This window comes from Natator depressus, chromosome 1 (genome assembly GCF_965152275.1).
Source record: "Natator depressus isolate rNatDep1 chromosome 1, rNatDep2.hap1, whole genome shotgun sequence".
Classification (NCBI taxonomy): Eukaryota; Metazoa; Chordata; order Testudines; family Cheloniidae; genus Natator; species Natator depressus.
Window position 1 is genome coordinate 116,888,038 of NC_134234.1, and position 21,885 is coordinate 116,909,922.

General features: G+C 41.9%; 1 protein-coding gene across 1 annotated transcript in view; it reads left to right on the top strand.

Annotated features, from left to right (window-relative positions):
• Positions 1-21,885, top strand: part of LONRF2 (LON peptidase N-terminal domain and ring finger 2) — a 50,379-nt gene that overhangs the window by 20,633 nt on the left and 7,861 nt on the right. The window contains exons 2-10 of the mRNA XM_074942279.1: positions 6,167-6,285; positions 7,322-7,444; positions 12,013-12,156; positions 12,973-13,195; positions 17,070-17,169; positions 17,556-17,670; positions 18,425-18,586; positions 19,328-19,449; positions 20,376-20,534. Coding sequence (XP_074798380.1) covers positions 6,167-6,285; positions 7,322-7,444; positions 12,013-12,156; positions 12,973-13,195; positions 17,070-17,169; positions 17,556-17,670; positions 18,425-18,586; positions 19,328-19,449; positions 20,376-20,534 — 1,267 coding nt within the window. The remainder of the gene's footprint in view (positions 1-6,166; positions 6,286-7,321; positions 7,445-12,012; positions 12,157-12,972; positions 13,196-17,069; positions 17,170-17,555; positions 17,671-18,424; positions 18,587-19,327; positions 19,450-20,375; positions 20,535-21,885) is intronic.

Consider the following 21,885-nt stretch of genomic DNA (forward strand, 5'->3'; position numbering starts at 1 on the left):
AGCCTGCATGAAGTGTCAAGCAGATCTGAGATAAAAAGGATCAGGACCCCAGACATTCTTATACAGTTCCAGGTTGTCTTTGACAGCTTGGAGTCCTCAGGCAAACAGTAGGCAATCGATGGAGACTTTGAAATAGACCTGTTTCCTAAGCTGAAATTTTGAACATGTGGGTTAATTATATTGTTTTGATTGGATGTGTAACTCCATTTAGCATTGGGAGGAGGGCTTGAAGAAACTGCTTCTAATATATCAGGGAGAAATGGTAGCTAAGCAGGACTGAGAATTTTAGAAACTTTAAATATTTTTCCTTTCCGAGCAACACATGGCTTGGCTGACACCTAATACATGTCAAGGTTCCTTCCCCACTCTGAACTCTAGAGTACAGATGTGGGGACCTGCATGAAAACCTCCTAAGCTTGCTTTTACCAGCTTAGGTTAAAACTTCCCCAAGGTACAAATTAATTTTACCCTTTTGCCCTTGGATTTCCACTGCCACCACCAAACTTTATCTGGTTCCTGAAAAAACGGAGTTTGGACATGTCTTTCCCCCCCAAAATCCTCCCTACCCTTGCACCCCACTTCCTGGGGAAGGTTTGGTAAAAATCCTCACCAGTTTGCATAGGTGACCACAGACCCAAACCCTTGGATCTTAGAACAATGAAAAAGTATTCAGTTTCCTTACAAGAAGACTTTTAATAGAAGTAAAAAGAAAAGAATCACCTCTGTAAAATCAGGATGGTGAATACCTTACAGGGTAATTAGATTCAAAACATAGAGAATCCCTCTAGGCAAAACCTTAAGTTACAAAAAGAGACACACAGACAGGAATATTCATTCTATTCAGCACAGCTATTTTCTCAGCCATTTAAAGAAATCATAATCTAACACATACCTAGCTAGATTACTTACTAAGTTCTAAGACTCCATTCCTGTTCTGTCTCCAGCAAAAGCATCACACAGACAGACACAGACCCTTTGTTTTTTTTCCCTCCTCCCAGCTTTTGAAAGTATCTTGTCTCCTCATTGGTCATTTTGGTCAGGTGCCAGCGAGGTTACCTTTAGCTTCTTATCCATTTACAGGTGAGAGGATTTTTCCTCTGGCCAGGAGAGATTTTAAAGGGGTTTACCCTTCCCTTTATATTTATGACATACCTGGAAAAACTATTTACTACCATCATTATTGGCAGAATAACTTTAATCATCCTGAATGTACACAATGTGTGTACAGGTCCTCTCTTTAGTATTTGCAGTCAGTTGTCTGTATGCCAGGGCACTCTGAGGAATTCTGCATGCTGTGTCAATGTTCTAACCCATGTACAGTGTAACACTTTTTGGTGTGAATGCTGGCACACGTGTACTCAAAACTTGCTTTTTACTCACTTTTTATGTGCGTAAAAATCATTCTGATGAATGCCTGCAAATTGAACTCAAAGGGGATGTGAGCAGAGCTGAAGCTAATTCATTAATAAACTCAGGTGGGCGCTCTTATGGAATACTTCAACTGAACAACTTGATACTATTGTTCAAGCGTGAACAGGATGCCATCAGACCCTTGGGGTAGCAATTTTAGTGATCTCAGAAACGGTGTAGAAGTCAGGTTAAAAATTAACCAGAGAAGTATCAAATGTTTAAGTTTAAATATGGCCATTTGGCCAACTGTAGAAAGAGGGGCTGGATAGTTGAGAGCTTTGAAAGAAAGACCCTTATGTTTGCTTGTGTTAAAATGTGGTGTGGTTTTTTGTTTTGTTTTTTTTTTTAAAACTTAGATTGAGTCATTTACTGTTCAGCATCTTGGAACTCATTAATTCCACATTTGTTGAGCCGAGTGTGTAACTTTGTGTCTAATTTTCCCTTATAAATGAGTGTACGAGGAGGTTGCAATCACTTGGAGTTAAGGTACTTTATAGATATGTAATAATCCACTTGGATTCTCTAAATTTGAGTTTCACTCCTCAGAGCTAGAGTTTACTCTTTTTGTTTTTGTTTCCCTCCTCCCTCCCCTACCCAAAACTGTTATTCTACAACACTAAATTAAAGCTGATAAAGTGAGTTCAGTAGCAGCCTATACTGTAATGACACTAAACTGGGAGGAGAGGTAGATGCACTGGAGGGTAGGGATAGGATACAGAGGGACCTAGACAAACTAGAGGATTGGGCCAAAAGAAATCTGATGAGGTTCAACAAGGACAAGTGCAGAGTCCTGCACTTAGGATGGAAGAATCCCATGCACCGCTACAGACTAGGGACCGAATGGCTAGGCAGCAGTTCTGCAGAGAAGGACCTAGAGGTTACAGTGGATGAGAAGCTGGATATGAGTCAACAGTGTGCCCTTGTTGCCAAGAAGGCCAATGGCGTTTTGGGATGTATAAGTAGGGGCATTGCCAGCAGATCGAGGGACGTGATCGTTCCCCTCTATTCGACATTGGTGAGGCCTCATCTGGAGTACTGTGTCCAGTTTTGGGCCCCACACCACAAGAAGGATGTGGAAAAATTGGAAAGAGTCCAGCGGAGGGCAACAAAAATGATTAGGGGACTGGAACACATGAGTTATGAGGAGAGGCTGAGGGAACTGGGATTGTTTAGTCTACGGAAGAGAAGAATGAGGGGGGATTTGATAGCTGCTTTCAACTACCTGAAAGGGGGTTCCAAAGAGGATGGATCTAGACTGTTCTCGGTGGTATCAGATGACAGAACGAGGAGTAATGATCTCAAGTTGCAGTGGGGGAGGTTTAGGTTGGATATTAGGAAAAACTTTTTCGCTAGGAGGATGGTGAAGCACTGGAATGCATTACCTAGGGAGGTGGTGGAATCTCCTTCCTTTGAAGCTTTTAAGGATGATTTAGTTGGGGATTGGCCCTGCTTTGAGCAGGGGGTTGGACTAGATGACCTCCTGAGGTCCCTTCCAACCCTGATATTCTATGATAATATATCTTCCTGGTGACAGCTCTGGATATGATCCAGCATGAATTACTTTAACCTGTCTATTATTCTTGAATTGTATAGTTAGTAAATTTTAAACTCTCAATGCAGTATGCTGTGCGAGAATGATAACAGATTACAAATTTAAGTAGTTCAGTCTAAGCTTTGTGCACAGGTGAGCTCATTTGGAGTTGTGCATACACAACTCCAATTGCTTAGTCTTGGGTCTTGCCGCTTGACTAATCTTTCTGGAGAAAATTGTTTTTCTCCAATCTATATTCTTGGTAAATTTTGCTTTAGCAGTTCTGGAAAGTCTTATTTCTGATCGACCTAACATTTATAGACCATTATTCATAAGATTGGCCATGCCTCCCATTTCAGAGTAACAGAGGGAGGAATCCTGAAGTAGCTTGTCATACTTGTCACTGTCTTCCTTGATCTAACTCTCAACTTTTGTACTACTTCTGGAGGAAAAAGACCAGCCCTTTCTCCTTTCATATATTTTCATGTCCTCGTGTTCTTGGCTATTTGGGAATTTGCTGTTGAATTCAACCTTCCCTGAACTGCTGTGTTCCAGAATTACTGCTTTACTTTAATTAAAAGGGAAAAATGCTCTAGTGATTCTGCAGACAAGCTTATAACTGAACTGTGATGCGGTGTAGTCTACCTGAACCTATAGAGGGTTTGAAACAATAGCTCTGAATTCTTGACCGATACTGAAACTTAGAGATAATTTATGACATTAGCAGAAACATCAAGCCAACTTGCCTAACCCACAATCCCAAACTGCTTTCCACACCTCCCCAAACCCCAACTGCTTGTTCCATCACCAGAACCTCTAGCTTCACCACTGACCGCTTCTGCCGCATGATTACACTGCTAATATGGAAATCCGCTGCATATGAGCACTGATTTAATATCAAAAAGACAGCAGCTGTTCCGATTGTATTTTTATACTTAATCCTCAGTTTCTAGTGTACTGGTATAGCGTGTGACAGAATTGTAGAAATTTGCTATAGAACTTAAGTCCAGTTTGTCTTGGAAGGAGGTGTACAGGCATTTTGAAAGTTCATATCTGGTATATTATGTGAGTTGTAAAAGTTTATCAACTGCACACCTATATGCTACTTTTGTTGTACAGGGCAATATCTCTATCAAGAACATGCCCTTTGTTTCTGCTAAACTTAGATAATTTCTACGTAACTATGCATTAAGGATGCTCTCAAAGAAATGAAACATGAGCACTGAACGGTCTCCATGCTTGGGTTCAAGTGCACTGCAGAGTATAGGAGCTACATAAGTTGTCTTCCCTGTTTCTTCACACCCCATCTTTCTACAGGGCATTTGAAGTTGGGCAGCCATGGACACGAACCTCCTTACGATCTGTGTGTTTAGATGATCACAGAAATTGAAATGTGCCTGGCCAATTTACTTAGTCTTAAATGGCTATGGAACTTTAAATGGGGAGCCAGGAAACATGCATAAAATAAAGATAAGATTAAAAAAGGGTAAGGAAGTGGGATAAGGGCTAAAACAAATACAAGCCATATTGTGAATGGGTATGAAATGGAGTGGTTTTTAAAATTTGAAGTTGGGTAACTGGGGAGAACACAAGAAGGGAACTCTGCAGTGAAAATGCAAGGAGAGAAAAAGTCCATATTGAGGAGACAATGGAGGTCATTCTAGGTATAAAGGGAAGGTGTTTAAAAAGGCATGAAAAGAAAAGTAACTGGGAGAAAAAGAGCGTATGGCACACAATGGAGTAAGGAAAGTGCTGTGCAGAGCTTCAGTGTGAGGGTGAAGAGTTCAACCATTCTGTGGAAGATACAGGTATGTGCTAGCTCAGAGCTGTAGGACTAAGCATCTTAAACCCTATATACCCAAGTCTTTAGGGAACTTGGGGGCGGGGGAGGGGAAGCCATGATGATGTTTAAGTGGCTTACAATCTATAGTGCATCAGGTTCATGAATGAATTGCCACCAAAGTATACAAGGCTTAAGATGTCAGCGAGCTAAAAGACTTTTATCATAGACTCGTATCTACTTTACGTGGAGGTTACAGAGGATGGGAGGGACATAGCCTGGTGGTAAACAGGATCATAAAGTTTGGGGTGCCTTTACTCTATGCATTTTATACTTTTCAGTGAATGTGTGCAGTGTTTATTTAGATTTAAGTTTTTCCACATATTGCCCCAGAAGTGTGCTTGGCACTTCTGATGTTAGGTCTCTTTCTCCAAGGAACAGGTAATCAAAGCATACAACAGAATTGTGAAAAGTCAGAGGATGTTGTTTGCTACGTATTCATAATTCAGCTTGGCAGGATTCACTTTCAGTCAATAAATGTTGGTAAACGTGGATTTCAGCTGAGCCACTGAAATTGATTGGGGGGCAGCGGAATCAGTGGGTAACAGCCTGTGGGGTTCGGGTGGCACCAGCCCTGGGGCAGCACAGGGAGCCCTCTCCAGCTCTGCTGTCACAGGAGCGAGCAGGTTCATGACAGTGGGGTTGCAGAGGGCTCCCTCTGCTGCCGCAGGGTGGTGAAACCGGATCCCTGTAGGCACAAGATGCAGGGAAGACTTGCAGTCCTGGCCTGGCATCACAACCCCTTACCTTCCCCAGCCAGGACTGCGAGGAGGAGTTGTCCCAGGCCCTGGAGGAGGCCACCCACTGCAGAATGGCTGTTGGCGAGGAACAGAGCCATTTGGCAGCGAGGTGGTGTCCTCCAGGGCCAGGACTCATCCTGGGTGGGGGGGAAGAGAAGGTCTCTGCTCCTCTGGGCCAAGACCTCAGCCTCCCTGATGTCAATGGGCCCCACTGTTGGTGCTGGGAACCCCCCACAGCCCCAACCTGACCCCCCCCAGCACCTGTGAAAAATAGAAATAATTAAAAATAGGAGAAAAAAATCTTAAATAAGAATCAGTATTGATTGTCATAATTAGAAAAAAAAAATCAAATTCTGCCAGCCCTATTCATAAACTCTCTTAAGAGTCTGGCCCTGAACTTTATATATGTGAGAATAATTGATCAGTGACACGCTGAGAGAGGAATATACATAGCTTACAGGAAGAAAAGAAGGAATTTTCTGTTTCTAGTAGGTAAGCATACAAATAAAATGCTTCATTGCAATAGCACTTTTTTTTTTTTTTTTTTTTTTTGGATAACTCAAGTTCAGGCTAGGATATTATGTTTTGCACGTGATTATTCTTCACTTCGTGGAGTTCTTAACCTTCTCTTTTTTTGTTTTCCAGCTCCCTGCAAATGTTCGTTAATAGCACAACGAGCAGAACTGTGGATAACCATGAAAAACTATCAACAAGCTCTCCATGATGCAGAGGCACTCTGCCAAAACAAACCCCTCTGGCCCAAGGTATGGTACGCTCATGCTTCAAAGACAGAAATATGTATCAGGGTCTCTCTTTGACCTGAAAAAGTTCTGTCCTCACCACACTTTTGGAAGGCTATTTTGGCAACCAACAGGGCTAGGAACTTGAATGAAAGCTTAAATTCTATGTAAAACAACGAGGTCTGTGGTGGAACCTTAAATCTGTGCTAGTGCATGGAATTGCTTTGGCATGTACGTCCATTGGTCCTTCATGCTAAGGTCCACTGATCTGTTAAAATGGGTACGTTGGCATGCTTGGGGACAGAACCAGACCTGTCAGTCACTGGCAGTAGGGGAATGCTCCACCTCCTGAAATTCCCTCCAGTGGCTCAACCAGCCCTCCATGCTGCAGTGCTTTTCTGAGGAAAATGCTGGGTTTATTTCAAATTTTTTAAACTAAAATTTGGTTCAACAATGTGTGTATCTAATTCTCAGACGTGACCCAGGGCTGCACTTTTTGGGGGGGAGGGAGAAGGCGGTTACACACTGTGGAAAGAAATACAAGTTATATGGTAAATTTGAAGCAGTCCATGAAGTACAACAGGGGAAAAACTAAGGCCTCTTTGCAAGTGATAGGTAGAACAAGTGCAACATCAGAAGCCACCCACTCTTGGCTCAGATCTATCTGCAGGTCTCCCAACTATCCCTTTGTGGAGTTGAACCCCCTGACTGGTGCCAGACCCTCTCAGTCCAGAAGTAAAAGGGTTACCTATTGGTTTGCTCAAATGCGATCACTTGACATTATCCAGAGGGTCTGTGGAGCTGTGCAAGAATTTCAGGAACAGCTGTGTTCCATTCCTGGTCTCTACAACCCATGGAAAGACCACAACAGGAATGGAAGCATCCATTTTGTACTTTTAGATCAGAGCATTGCAACCCACTCCCCATCCTATTTCTAACTTCTGCTCCATTTGAAAGAATGCAGTGTGTCTTGAGAAAATAAAAGCAGTGTTCATTGGTCTTGTGTTACAGTCAGTCACTTTGGAAATGTCAGTTTCACATACCTTTTGTTTGCATGCAGGGTCATTATGTGAAAGCACAAGTTCTTTCTGGATTGGGAAGGACTGAGGAAGCACTGAAGGAGTTTCTTTATTGTGTTGCCTTAAATCCTGAATGGAGCTTAATGAAGAAAGAAGCCCAAAAGGTACAGTAACTACATCATGGCACTCTTTTTTTTTTTTTTTTTTTTTTTTTTTGTATGCGGGTCTGTTGTGCCCTACAGCTAAGGAAAATCTTTGGATTCAAATACATTCCATGTTAATAAAAAAACCCCACACATTTTGGCACAATATCAAATAAAACCTTAGTGCATCTGCCATGGGAGAGACTTCTGCCTCCTTGATCACCTCCTTGTCTTGCTTGTAGGTGAGTTTTACTAAACTGTGTGCCTTACCACTGTCCTGTGGAAGCAAGCTGCGGAAGTGAGGCTGAGTGAAGTGAGGTCTAACCTCAACTTAATGGTGTCCGTCTAATAGAATAATTACTTCCAGAATTTCAGGAAACAGTCTAGGTTATCAGTGGGCACAGGCCTATTTTTTGTTGGTGCAAATCAGAACACCGGAAAAGCATGATACACAGGAAAATCAGGGCTCCCAGACTCACCCATGCCGCAGGCAGAGAAATCGGAAGCGGCAGCATAACTTGCTGTTTGGGGAGAGAGTCTGTAGCCTGGACTCTTATAAGAGAGTTTTATACAGTATATTGTAGGGGGTAGCAGGAACCTGCGGGGGTGGGAGTTGAGTTGAGTGAGGAGGAGGGGTACAGACCCTGGCATGGGGGAATGGGGATAGTCATATGGAGGGACCTGTGTGGGACAGAGGGACACAGCCTCTGCCATGAAGGAGAGGTGGGGGTGTTTCAGGGAGTTCCTAAAAGAGAGGGCATTGTGTGGGTGGCAGAGCCAGGGAGAATGAGTGGATGCAACGGCCCTGGTGTGGTCAGTGAGTTCATCTGCAGATTGTGTGACACCCCCCCCCCCCCCCCCCCGCCCACCACCCCAGCTCTTCAAGTGTCCTCTGCATTTCCCACTCATGGGAATGCCCCAACTGGTGTCTCCTGAATGGCAGAACTCTAACTAGCAGATTGGAGCACTCATTTGCCTCTCCTGCTGTCCCTCAAACCTCCATGAACATGGAATTGGGGTGCAGATATAAAAGGGGTGTGGCACTCCAGCCATCTCAGTTCTTTCCAACTGTGGCCTGCTGAATGGATCAGGAAGTGCTCCTGGATTTGCACCTTGCTAGCTAGTTAATAATTTTATAGTTAGAATTAGTTAATTTTAGCATTAGTTTATGTTGTAAATCTTTTGGTTTCAGGATTCTTTGCCAAACAAAAAAATAAAAAGCCCAGTTTTAAAAGATGTCATGCCCGGCCGTGTATCTAGCATTCAATGCACATGCCTGGCATGCTTAGGTGAGGCACATTCACCTTCAGAATGCTCGATTTGCTTGAATTTTACAAATGAGCTGAAAAGGAGAGACAGAACAGACTTAAGACAATTTATGGATAAGGAAGCCTAACCACCCAGAACCAAGAGAGAACAAGATTTGAACAAGTCTCCTAGACTAGTGTCCACTCTAAGCAAGTCTGGGGGAAAGGACACAACCTCCACCTTGGTACCTGGTACTAAAGGAGCCAACGAGTTAAAACTACTGTGGTGTTGGCCTCTGTTTCTAGAGCCAATCCATGACAAAAGAACACATGGTGAGCATGAGCTCTGGGTTCTCACTGTTGTCAGTCTCTTTGCAAAGAGCCGATCCTCGAGAGAGAGACCGTTTGGCCAGAGGGTCTTCCAGGAACCGATCCTGGGTACAAGAGCTCAGGAACCGATGAGGGGGGTAGACTAGGATGATGCAATAACCTGTACTGACATAAAGAAAAGGAGTACTTGTGGCACCTTAGAGACTAACCAATTTATTTGAGCATGAGCTTTCTTGAGCTACAGCTCACTTCATCGGATGCATACTGTGGAAATTGCAGAAGACATTATTTTTATATATATATATATATATATATATATATATATATATATAGTCTTCTGCAATTTCCACAGTATGCATCCGATGAAGACATTATATATATATATATATAATGTCTTCTGCAATTTCCACAGTATGCATCCGATGAAGTGAGCTGTAGCTCAAGAAAGCTCATGCTCAAATAAATTGGTTAGTCTCTAAGGTGCCACAAGTACTCCTTTTCTTTTTGCGAATACAGACTAACACAGCTGTTACTCTGAAACCTGTACTGACATGGCACCTCAACAAATAGTAGTTATGGCACAGATTAATCTATGAAATCCTGCTCTGGTTCCATTACCTGCTTAATTGAGTTATCAGACACTTTGTTGTAACAGATGCAATTAAATACTTGCCTGGGGAAAAGTTGAAGACCAGATCTCTCCTCTGCTCCCACCGTTTAAGACCCTCTTCTAGGCCTCTAAGAAAGGGTTGGTTGGTTTGTGTGTGTGCATGTGCACTCCCCCATCCTCTCATGCTCTCCTTTATTCAGCCAAGGAGAGTGCTGTCTTCAGTTGCATCTGAAATGAGAGGGCTTGGCTAAGAGAAGATATGAATTGGAGGGCCGATCTAGAGACAGGTTTTTCCCACCAGAACCGAATGTGGGCCTTTGGCCTGACTGGCAGATTCCTCCTGGGGTTCTGTGCTCTTACTGGCCATCTTCTTAACCTTATCAAGATGTTTCTATGTATAAAAATAGACCTTTGCCAGTTTGGTACCAAGGAAACATTCAATTATCAGATCCGAAAAGAACAGATCCGAGGGTGGGTCTAAGTCCTGATAGGTGTCCTACAGAGGTAAGAGATTTGTTACCAGAAGAGGAAGAATTAGTGGAGATACAAGAATAGGATCCAGACTCTGACATTCTCCTCTGGAGAAGGTATCCTTTCAGACACTTCAGCATCCTCACCATCAGAGGGCGAGGTGGTGCTCTGTGAATTGGTGGATTGCATGTGAGACATCAAAAAGTTTTAGTTTCTGTATGTTATCTCTAATTTCTATAATTCCTCCTCTTTCCCTTCAGGATTGATTTAAAGCTCTGTATTTAAGACACATTTTCATATTTCAGTAAGACCATATCACTGGAAATTTCTTCATTTCATGGTAGGAGAGGACCTACTATGTTTCAGTACATAGTCATCATCTTTGGCTCATCTAGAGGTCCAAGGCTGTTAATGAAATGCCTATCGGTAATGGCAGCATAACTGAGAAAATGGGATTTATGTATATCCTTACCTAGACAGCTGGATAGTTAGTGTCCATTGAGGGAACAAATCCTGTTACATGCAGATCAAATGTTTGGCAAAAAGTAAATCTGGGATTATGCATAAATTGGGAAAAGCTATTCATAAATCCAACAACCCAAAAGATCCCTTTCATAGGGGCCATATTAGACTCAAGTGTAACAAATTTCAGAGTAACAGCCATGTTAGTCTGTATTCGCAAAAAGAAAAGGAGTACTTGTGGCACCTTAGAGACTAACCAGTTTATTGGAGCGTGAGCTTTCGTGAGCTACAGCTCACTTTCTTCCAGAAGAAAGGTTTATTAAAATAATGTTGTCTATACATCTTCTGCAGTCCCCACAATGGTCAATGCTATTCTCTTCCCCCAGTTACTGGGTCTCTTAGCATCAATCATGTCAGTGACCCACACACTCGTCTTCAGATGAGACCTGCAGCACTGGCTAGGAAAAATTACAAACTTGTCTTACACAACGTTTATTGCACATCAGCGTTAACTTCTATGGTAGAATTACTAATGTGGTGGATGTGTTCTAAATGTAATGGTTATACCTTTCAGTCTGTCTTGCCGTCAGTAATACCTACCTCTGATGCATCTATGGTGGGTTGGGTGGTGCCCATTTAAACAAAAATCTACTGTTCAGAGCTCACTGGTCACCAATGGAAAAGAATCTACATATCGGTATCTTAAAACTGAGAGCAGTCAGGTTGGCTCTCAAGTCATTTCTGTCTCAGGTCAAACACAGGGTATGCCAGATCGTGACAGACAATAGGACAGTGTTTGTATTATCTGAAGAAATGAAGGGAGGCTCATTCCCTACAATTGTGCATATAGGCAAGGTGTCTGGGATTGGTCTAGAACAAGATGATCACCCAATAACAATTCATGTATCGGGGGGAACAAAATACCCATGTAGATCACCTAAGCAGGTCAACCACTCAAATGCATAAGTAGAATCTAGATTTGATGCAAATTTGGTATGGCTGTTCTGCAGTCCTTATTCAATTAGGATTCCATGGTCCCACCATCCTTCATCAGAGTACTACCGTCTTGTGTGTGGGAATATGCTGAGGGCACTTGAGGAAGAAATGAAGGTTATTTACCTGTAACCAGCATAGTCACACTCCCTGCCTGTTTTTCCCCACTGCCTCGGAGTCCACCTTACAAAGGGCTTGGCACATGGGGAAGGAACTGAGGCAGCTGCATTGCCATGTCCCTTTTTCACCCTCTCCCTGGAACATTCGGTGTTCACTGAGGGGCGGTTTGGGGAAGGCGTGTGAGTGCTCCAAGAGCTACTGCTAGCTAGAGTTCTAACCGTGCAGGCTACATCTGTGACTATGCAGAGTACATCTTGAAGAACCCTGGTTACATGTAAGTAACCTTCATTTAGACTACACATATGTTTGTTTCTGTAACGCCAGCTCAAAAAATTCTTTTTTTTCTCATTTACTAGATAATGTGTGAGATGTTTTTCCCAGCCTTCGAAAACGTGCATGACAGCCTCACTGCACCTTTCTCTAGTCGGACAAGGTTGAAACCTGCATTTTTAAGCAGCTTAAATGCTGTTGAAGATGGTTCTGCTGCTGGGTGCTCTGAGGTAAAGAATAAAATATTCAAAATATATTAACACCAAAAGTAATTTTGACGCATCTTGTAATATCTGGTCTACCTGACTTGAATTGTTGCATATATTTCTATACAAGCTTAGTTATTACTAATGCATCTTTTCCCCTCTCAGATTTTAGGGAGGGAATCTAGCTTTAGTGCAATATTATAAAAAGGTGGAAGGAAGTATGAATTGTATTTAGATCTCTCATTTCTGAGGGTCTCTCATTTCTGAGGGTCTCTCATTTCTGAGGGTATGTCTACACAATAAAGAAAAACCCGTGGCTGGCCCAGGCCAGCTGACTCAGGCTTGCGGGACTTGGGCTGTGGGGCTGTTTCATTACTGTGTAGACTTCCGAGCTCTGGCCCAAACCTGGGAATAGTCCTACAGTCCGAGCCTGAGTCAAATGGCACGGGCCAGCCGTGGGTTTTTCTTGTCTATGTAGACATACCCTGAGACTACCTAATATAATTAGATTGGGGTACCACTTTCTAAGAGAGCCAAATAGCGGTTTTTGTATGGTGTGATGTTTTAAATAACATTTTATTTTTGTTAGTCTGTGTGCACTTTGAGAATGCACAATTACAATATGTCAGGAGAGGTGGTTAGAAAAGAATGAGAATTGTAATGAGAGAAATAGCCCTCTATTTCTGAAGCAATTGGAGCAAGTATCTCTTATTAGTATTGCCTCATATCAGTTACCAGGTTGCCCCCATGACATTACTATCTTATTTCTATGGATAGAATTAATGCAGAAAATGAGGAAACAGAATCTGCCTGACTTTCATGCAGTTTTTCTCTTTTCAGGATACTGTATTCAAATTAACAAAAGCCCTGTCCCAAGAGTCCGATGTTCTTCGAAGCACTAATTCTTCTCTCTCTCACAATGTACTGGATTTGCATTTTGAAGACCAAAAGTCATTGGGAACAATCCTCTCCAGCTTACCTGTTGCACGTTTAAAAAGAAAGCTATCCAGTGACTCGAGGGATTTACAAAGCTTGGATGTCCCAAATAAGATTCCTAAAAAAGGTCTGTCCTGTTGTGGGGTTTTTTGTTCGTTTGGGGAGGTGCCGGGGGGGGGGCGGGTGTTGGGTTGTGGCACTATATTTTAAAATAGATGGGAAAATAACACTTCTTTGTTACTGTTTGTAGGTAAAACTCGGGGGGGGGGGGGTACTCAGGCCTGGTCTACACTAGGAATTTACTTCAGTATAGCTATGTCTCTTGGGGTGTGAAAAATCCACACCCTGAGAGACATAGCAATAATGACCTAGCCCCCAGCGTAGACTGTGCTAGGTTGATGGAAGAATTCTTCCATCAACCTAGCCACCGCCTCTCAGGCAGGTGGATTACCTATGCGGACAGAAGAATCCCTCCCATCAATGTAGGTAGGGTCTACACTGAAACGGTGCAGCTGTGTTGCTGTTGCATTTTAACTGTAGACATACCCTCAGTGTCACAGCTAAATACAAGCTAGAATAGATGGTTTAGGGCAAGTCTTCACTTAAAACACTGCATCGGCACAGCTCTCTCATCTGCGTAATCCACCTTCTCGAGAGGCCATAGCTATGTTGGCAGGAGAAGCGCTCCCGCTGATATAGCGTTGTCTACACAGGGAGTTAAGTCAGTATAACTTGGTCATTCAGGGCGATGGATTTTTCACACCCCTGAGCAACGTAGTTTTACCGATTATAGGTCTGTAGTGTAGACCAGACCTTAGTACAAGTAGCTAACACACATTCTAAGAGACCATTCAATTTGAAGTGGCCCATTAACACCCCTGCAGTCATAGGACAAAAATGGGGAGATAGTGGGTTACAAATCATTGTAATAAACTAGAAATCCTGTCTCTTTATTAAGACCATAATTTTTAGTGCCTAGCAAAGTTATGAATTTAAGCTCCCAGGTTCATCTTTGGAGGGTGTTGTGCAGGTTTCTTTTGAGGATGAGTACTGATAGGTCAGATATAGAGTGATTGCTTTGTGAAAAGTGTTCACCCAGAGGTGATATGGTGGGGGGTTTTGGGTTGTTTTTTTCCTTTCCTTTTGTCTTTTTTTTTTTTTTTTTTTTTTTGTGAGAGTTCACTCACGATCATAGTGGAGAGCTTGCTTCTGGTGATGAGCGTTGTGAGGTTGGGGAGTTCAGGAAAGATTTCTTTCAGGATGTGGTTCTCATTGGCTATGCGTTGCAATTGTTTGATACCCCATATGGGTTCTAGTGTGGGGTGGTAAGTGACAAGTAGGCGTGTGTGGTCAGAGGGCTACATGGCTACAACACGATTTCAGACAACTCGTCGTCATTGTTTGTTGCGATGAGCAGAGTTGAAACCCTTGTCTAAACATCAGTAATATTGTTCCAGAGAAGTCTTGATTCATCTGAAAAGAAAAGGAGTACTTGTGGCACCTTAGAGACTAACCAATTTATTTGAGCATAAGCTAATGTGATCACTCTCTTTACATAAGCTATTACCAACAGGAGAGTGGGTTTGTTGCGAGGGGGGGGGAGAAAACCTGGATTTGTGCTGGAAATGGCCCACCTTGATTATCATACACATTGTAAGGAGAGTGATCACTTTACATAAGCTATTACCAGCAGGACAGTGGGGTGGGGGGAGAGAAATACACCCATTTTTTCATGGTTTGTGTGTATAAAAACATCTTCTGTATTTTCCACAGTAGGCATCCGATGAAGTGAGGTGTAGCTCACGAAAGCTTATGCTCAAATAAATTGGTTAGTCTCTAAGGTGCCACAAGTACTCCTTTTCTTTTTGCGAATACAGACTAACACGGCTGTTACTCTGATTCTTCTAAGGAATACATACTTCTCTTCTCCAAATTCTGCCTTTCTGATGCTTCATCCGTTAATAGCTTATCTATTGTACTGCTGGTGAAAGGAGTGCTGTAGTAGTTAGGCCTCTGAGGTATAGCTAAACTTCAGTGTCTCTTTACATGAAATGGAGGCACAGTAAGCCCAACGGAGGAAGCTAATTTGCATCAAAATCAGTCATATGTTAATATCTATTTTTCCCAGAAAACAAAGAATCCATTTAAAAGAGAAGTACCCCTATCCATTCTGCCATTTAATACATCTGCTTACATAGATATTTCAAACTTTTTTAACAAAGATCTCGGGTTTAGCAGTGTGAAGGAATGCTAGAAGGCAGTAATGTACTGTATAATGAAATAATTGTTTTTTTTAAAATCTCCACTGTATTACCATTCATTGTTTCACCAAATTTTGAAGGTTAGAAATCTGACTTCTGCCTTGAAATTTACACACAACGTACCACTGTCTGTTTTCCACCTCTCCACTCAAAACCCATTTCTTCCAGGTAATAGAAATGGTCCACCTCTCTGCTGTGATAGGAAAACTCCTACAGAGTGGCCTGTGAACTGCAAACCCACCCAATCACTGGGGTGGGAAATCTAACCTTCCCCTATCTTCACAGTAAGGGATTTAGAGCCATTTCACACTTTAACTATCAATTTAAGGTTTACACAAGATGTGATGCCATATTATTGTCTGCTGAATAGCCCGTTTAGGGTCCTGCTATTGGTCAGGGACCCCACACTCAAGATATAGGTTAAAGATAAACATTTTCCATGAAAACCACTAATGTATCATCCACAAGACGTCAGTGCCCTCCACCCTTCCCCTGTGCTTGATGCACGCCAGAAGGTTGTGTACAGGTTGTCCTATAACAAATTGTAGTGTTGTAACTTGCATGCAAGGGGAAAAACTTAATTTTTCATGTGACATCTAGTTAGACTCCTCCACCAGAGGGTTAGGAGGCAGAGATACCAATGGTATGAGAACTTTTGCTTATTACTTCTAGACTTTCTGCTGCTTAGGCTTTTTGAACTACAGTGTTAAAATCATCGGACAAAGATGCTGATCCTGCAGTGAGTTGTGCACAGATGAAGGAATCTGCCTGCAGAGATCTTATTGCAGGGTCAGACCTTGTAAGCACCAGTAACCATTATGGAACTTATACTGCTACAGAGCTTCTAGGTCCAAACTGGTAGAAATCTTATCTACAGGGAGACAAAACTGCGTGGACAAGTCTTGAGTTATTTGTAAGTTTCTCAAGACCCAAGAATTTAGAAGTCTGCAGATTTGGGGGACTTAGGCTGAACCTGTGAATTTAGTAAGGTCTCTTAGTCCAGCTGTTCTGGCTTCAGCACTTAAAGGCTCAGCCTGCTTGGTTTAGTCAGAGCTTAATGCCCTGGGCTGTGCTTTAAGTTTAAAATTCTTGAAAATCAGGAATTCAGCTGTACAGAACTTGCCAACAAAGCAGGCTATGCTAGAAGTTCGTTAACGCTCTTCACTCTTTTATAAACAGTGCCTGCCCTTGAGAACACTAAACATTACTGCAACAGCAAAGTTCTCAGATTCAAATGTTTTACCAAATTAATCTCCAGCCTTCCCAAAAAAAACTTTAAGTGAAATAGTCCTGATTTCAGAGGGAGAAGGGGGTGTTAAAAAACAAACCTGGAGTTCTTAAATTTAGCTTGTTTTGGGGGTGGGGGGGGGGTTGGGTTGGGTTTTTGTGGCTTTTTTGTGGTGGGTTTTTTGTTTGTTTGAAACATGCAAAACTCTTGAAAAATTAAAATCTATTTCAAACTCTGAAGGGTTTTTTGTCTTGTCTCAAACTTTGGCTCTCCAACAGAAAAAACTTTTACCCTCTCAGAAAAGTTACCCTCTGGTAGGAGGTCCATGTGTAATATTTTAGGTGGAGAGGAGTTTTTGGGGGGGGGAGTTTGTGTTCATAGAGAACAGATACAAAAACTGGGTTCATCGTAGAAAACTAGCATGGGGTCACTACTCTGATTCCATAATATGTGTACATACATAGTGCCTGCTTTACCTGAATGTTTGACATAGAGCTGTCCTTCTCCCTTAGATGGAGATACTGTACTTGAAAACTCAGCCACCCCTGCATTACGTGAGATATCAGCAGTCCTTGTGGATGCATCTGACTTCGAGTGTTCCCTCTGCATGAGGTATGACTGCGTAGAGCTGAGAATCTTCCTAAACTTTAGACCAAATATATTTGGTTTTGAGGAAAGGGTTGTACTGGAAGCTATTCTAACATGAACTAAAGGTTTTTGTTTCATCTTTGCAAAAATGTAATAAATGTTAACATCAGTGGAGATGCTGAAATTATTTTTGCAACATGTCAATATAATGGATTTACTTTAAAAATGAAATCCCTTTTACGTCCTAGGATAGAGACTAAATAATAAAAATGTCTCACAAGATTGACATGCAGGGCAGGAAATAGCTTTTAAAATGGTAGGCTTAGTGACACATTGCTATCTGTATTGTTTGTGTGTGGGATGGAAATTCTAAAGAACCAATTTTATTTTGTCCCAACTGTCTGGTTTAGGTTATTCTATGAGCCTGTTACCACTCCCTGTGGACATACATTTTGTCTCAAATGCCTTGAGCGTTGCCTTGACCATAACCCATATTGCCCGCTCTGCAAAGAAAAGCTCTCTGAAGTAAGTTTGTATTTGTGAGGGGGTTTTTTAGAAGCTTTTATTAAGATCTTAGCATATTGTGCAAAATCTCTTTGCATACATACAGCTGAACAATATAGGGCCAACATAGTAGTCTTGTTGTGCTCTGCACAGACATAGTCTGAATACTAACACTAGTATTTATTAAGCTGTATTAATAATCTGGAGCAGGCCGGAGGGAAGGGAAGTACTGACCAAAATTGTTCGTACAGTATTACTTTCTCACATTGAAATGAGGCGTTTTTAGTTTTTGCGTGAACAGTCTCTTGCAAAGACTGTGAAAATGCTGAAGAGGCCGTACTGTCATTGCAGTATCTCTACTGATACTGGGTTGGTGAACAAAGCACGCTTCTGGCCATTCTGGTGTAGAGAATGTATGCTCAGCTGCGGGAAATCTGATTCCCAAATATTTAGACTCCCCAGGTGGCAGTAGCTTGAGTCAAAAGGTATTATCTCCTTTACACTAAGTAAGGAGGACTAGAGGTGGGCAAAAGTGTTTGTTTTTGTTTTTTTGATGCGGGCGGGGGGGTGTGGGAACGGGGACTGAAAATAGTTTGCAGAAAAATGCTGATTTGCATAGATCAAAATATTTCACAAACTCCTGTGTGTTTCAATTAGTTGTTTCAGTCAAAATTGGGGAGGGCAGGAGGGTTAAGGGTCAAAAGAAATTCAGAAATGTCAAATCAGCTTTGTTTCACCACTTCTGAAACCTAAACATTTTGTTTTTGTTTGTTAGATTCACAAAACTGGAGGTGGTGGTGAACCACTTACACCCTTTAGCCCAGTTAAAGCACACACCCCTCCCCCTTCTCTCCTGCTGAAGCTGTTACACTTTGGATACATGATTAAATATTCATTGGAGCAGGGACTGGAACCTGAATGTTGCCTGCCCTCCCAGGTGAGTGCCTTAACCACCAGGCAATAGTCATTCTCGTTCGCTCACTCTCTCTCTCTCTCTCTCTCTGGTCCGGTGAATACTTAAACACTTTACACAGAGTGGAATAGCTTCAACAGGAGAGACTGAGAATACTCTCTAACCCTGGTGGTTGGGACACTCGCCTGGGAGTGGTGGAGACCCCAGCTTCAAGTCCCTGTTCTAGAGTGGGGATTTGAACCTGGGTTTTCCACATCCTGGGTCAGTGCTTTCTTTAACAGCTAGGTAATAAGGGACTATCACTATCCAAAATGTTTTTTCTTTAGATGACCTGATACAAGTTTTTCCCAACTCTTTTGATATCCTGAACCAAACCTGAAATATTCTGGAATTTTCGAGTCAAACTGAATTGTTTTCAACACTTTGGAACTGCCAGCGAATTGCAAGTCAGTTATTCTCACAGCTCTGAAGAGTACCCTTTTTTTTTTTATTGTTATGTTGTACAGCCTATGATAAATTTGTCCTTCTGGAAGTTTATGGGCACTGAAGTGGATAGTATGTCCACTCTTGTATCACAGAGATAATCTCAATTTTTTGAAAGAGTGAGAAAAGAAGGGGGGTTAGAACAACTTTACATCAGGAAGCTGGTGCATTAATTGTTTTGTCACTGTTTGCGAACCATCTTGAGCTATCTTGCTCTTGGAATGGAGGCTGGACGTAACTGATTAAATATTAGTACTTAAGCTTTAACTCTCTTCTCTATAGTTTTTGGCAAGCAGAACTTATAAAAAGACAGTCCTTACAGAAGAACTAATAGTTCATTACTTGCCAGAAGAGTTATCAGAAAGAAAGAAAATTTATGAAGAAGAAATGAAGGAATTATCAAAGTAAGTTGTTTTTCTGTTGTATCTAAATGTTGTAAATTTTTATTTTGATCTAGATTACTGAAGAAACCTTTAATTTATTTATGAAAGTAGGTTTCAAAGGCTCACTTAATCTATTCCAGTGTTGGCATGTTTGTAGTCGATAGTAATCAAGGAAAAGTAGGCTTGGATGTGAGAGGTGCACAACATCAGAGGAAAATATTAATTTTATTTGGCAATAAATTTAGCAGATTTATTTCTGTGAATAAAAACCCCATAATTTAAAACTAATTAAAACATCTTCCCCAAAAGTAGGAAGTGGGGGATTGGGAGTAAAAGAAGCGTAAAATGTAAGCAGGTATGCTTCTACACATGCTTATAAGTAGATGTATTGGCTGCTTTATCCATGATTACTTGTACTTGCCATATTGCTGAATTTAAAAAATCACAACAGAAAAATGAAAGTGTGTTACAAAACTAGAGGCTGAAAGTTAACTCTGTCCTTGAGTCCCCATTTCCACTGAATTCCTACAAACACTCCACGTCACTTTGGAATGTAAGGATTGCTTTCCAGCCATGTTTAAAGTATATGTAGTATGCAGTAATATATCTTTTTGAAAATTACAGATAAAAGCTGTAAAAGACTCAGTGATGTGCAAATTAGATGTTTTTTTTCCATGCACATGCTTGAGAATGCGATTGCATTTTCCATACTTTTTGTATTAAAACCAAAGAATGGAGGTGTTGGTACCTAGAGTGCATTAATAGCAGGGACAGCCCTTGGTGCTCTGGTGCCTGCGAAAGCAACAAATTTTTGTTGGCCAAGACCTTATTTTACGAGAAACAAGTCTGAGAAACCGTTCTAGTCAAACCTCAACTATGAGGTTTTGTGCTGAATAAATACAGTATGCGTGAGGAGACTGACTGTTCTCATATTTGTATTTTTTCAGTTTGAATGAAGATGTTCCCATTTTCGTGTGTACCATGGCCTTCCCTACCATCCCTTGCCCACTTCATGTCTTTGAACCTCGGTATCGGCTAATGATAAGAAGATGCATGGAAACTGGTACCAAACAATTCGGCATGTGCTTAGCTGATGAACTAAAAGGGTATGGAATCTTGCTGAGAACATCCCTGTCGTAAGACTTTTGGAAGCCAGTGGAGAACCATAGTACTCTTGGTCTTCCACAACGAGTTGGATCCTTTTTAGGTTTCATGCTAGCAGATACAAATGTTACTAAGTGTTTTGTTGCCAGGTTTTTATATAATCTGTAAACATCCCCTTTTTACTTAAGTTTCTGATATCTCAATGTTAGACCCAGAAAGTTGACTTATGCTCTAGTTATCCATCCAACCTCCTTTACATATTCCTGGAAAGTGTTTCATTGTGGATATGCTTTGGAATAGTTCTGTTACATTTAACTAGAAAATAGTAACATGTCAAAAGACTGGAGTGCATATGGCATCTATTTCCTGTTACGTTATGTATGAATGGTTTGGGGTCAGTCGTACCACAGAGAGCCTATTATGACAGTTTCTGATCCACGGTTTGGTTCCCAGTATAGGCTGTTGACTAAGTCAAGGTGGGGGTTGCTCTTCTGTCTGCTCTGTAAGGGTACGTCTACACAGGAATGATAAACCCATGGCTGGCCTGGGTCAGCTGACTCAGGCTGTGGGGAGTGGGCTCTGGGGCTGAAAAATCGCTCTGTAGATGTTCAGGATTGGGACCCTCAGAGAGTGGGGTCCCAGAGCTCAGGCTCCAGCCCCAGCCTGAAGTCTACACAGCAATTTTTAGCCCATGAGCCTGAGTCAGCTGACCTAGACCAACCACAGCCGTGCCATCGGTCTTTTATCCCTGTGTAGATTTACCCTGAAACATCTTCCTGTCTCCTAAGCTTTGGGTTCAGATCGGACTTTTATGAATACCCTGGGTTAATAAAGCTGGACTATACAGTAGGTGTTTGAAGTGGAAAATTAGGCTTTTTGAATGAGAATTACATGCTTGGTGGATGAGGATGCTGGATCTGAGCTTTCATTTATAGGAACTGAAGAATCCTAAAGAGGTCATGGATGTCCTAATTCCCTTGAGGGCATGGTGTAGCTGCAAGCATGTACAGTGGAATCTTACAGTGAAGTGCTGATTCCTTTGGAAGAGGGAGGAAGTGGAGAATAACTGGATTCTCTGCTCTGCCCTTAGAGCATGCAGAACAGAGTTAGTTTCCAAAACCCTCCACCTTTTGGGGGCTTGGCTTTATTGGTAATTCGGAAATAACAGTGTAAACCTCAACTTAAGCTGCTTCTCAAGGGTAGCTGTTCTTAAGGTTTCTCTGTAAGACCACCTCTGGCTTAATTCTTTCTGGCACAGACACTCCCATCACCTTGATATTAGGAGACAGTTCCTGCTCTGAAGCGCTTACCTCCTTCCTTGTACAGTGCCTGGCACAACATGGTCCTGACCTT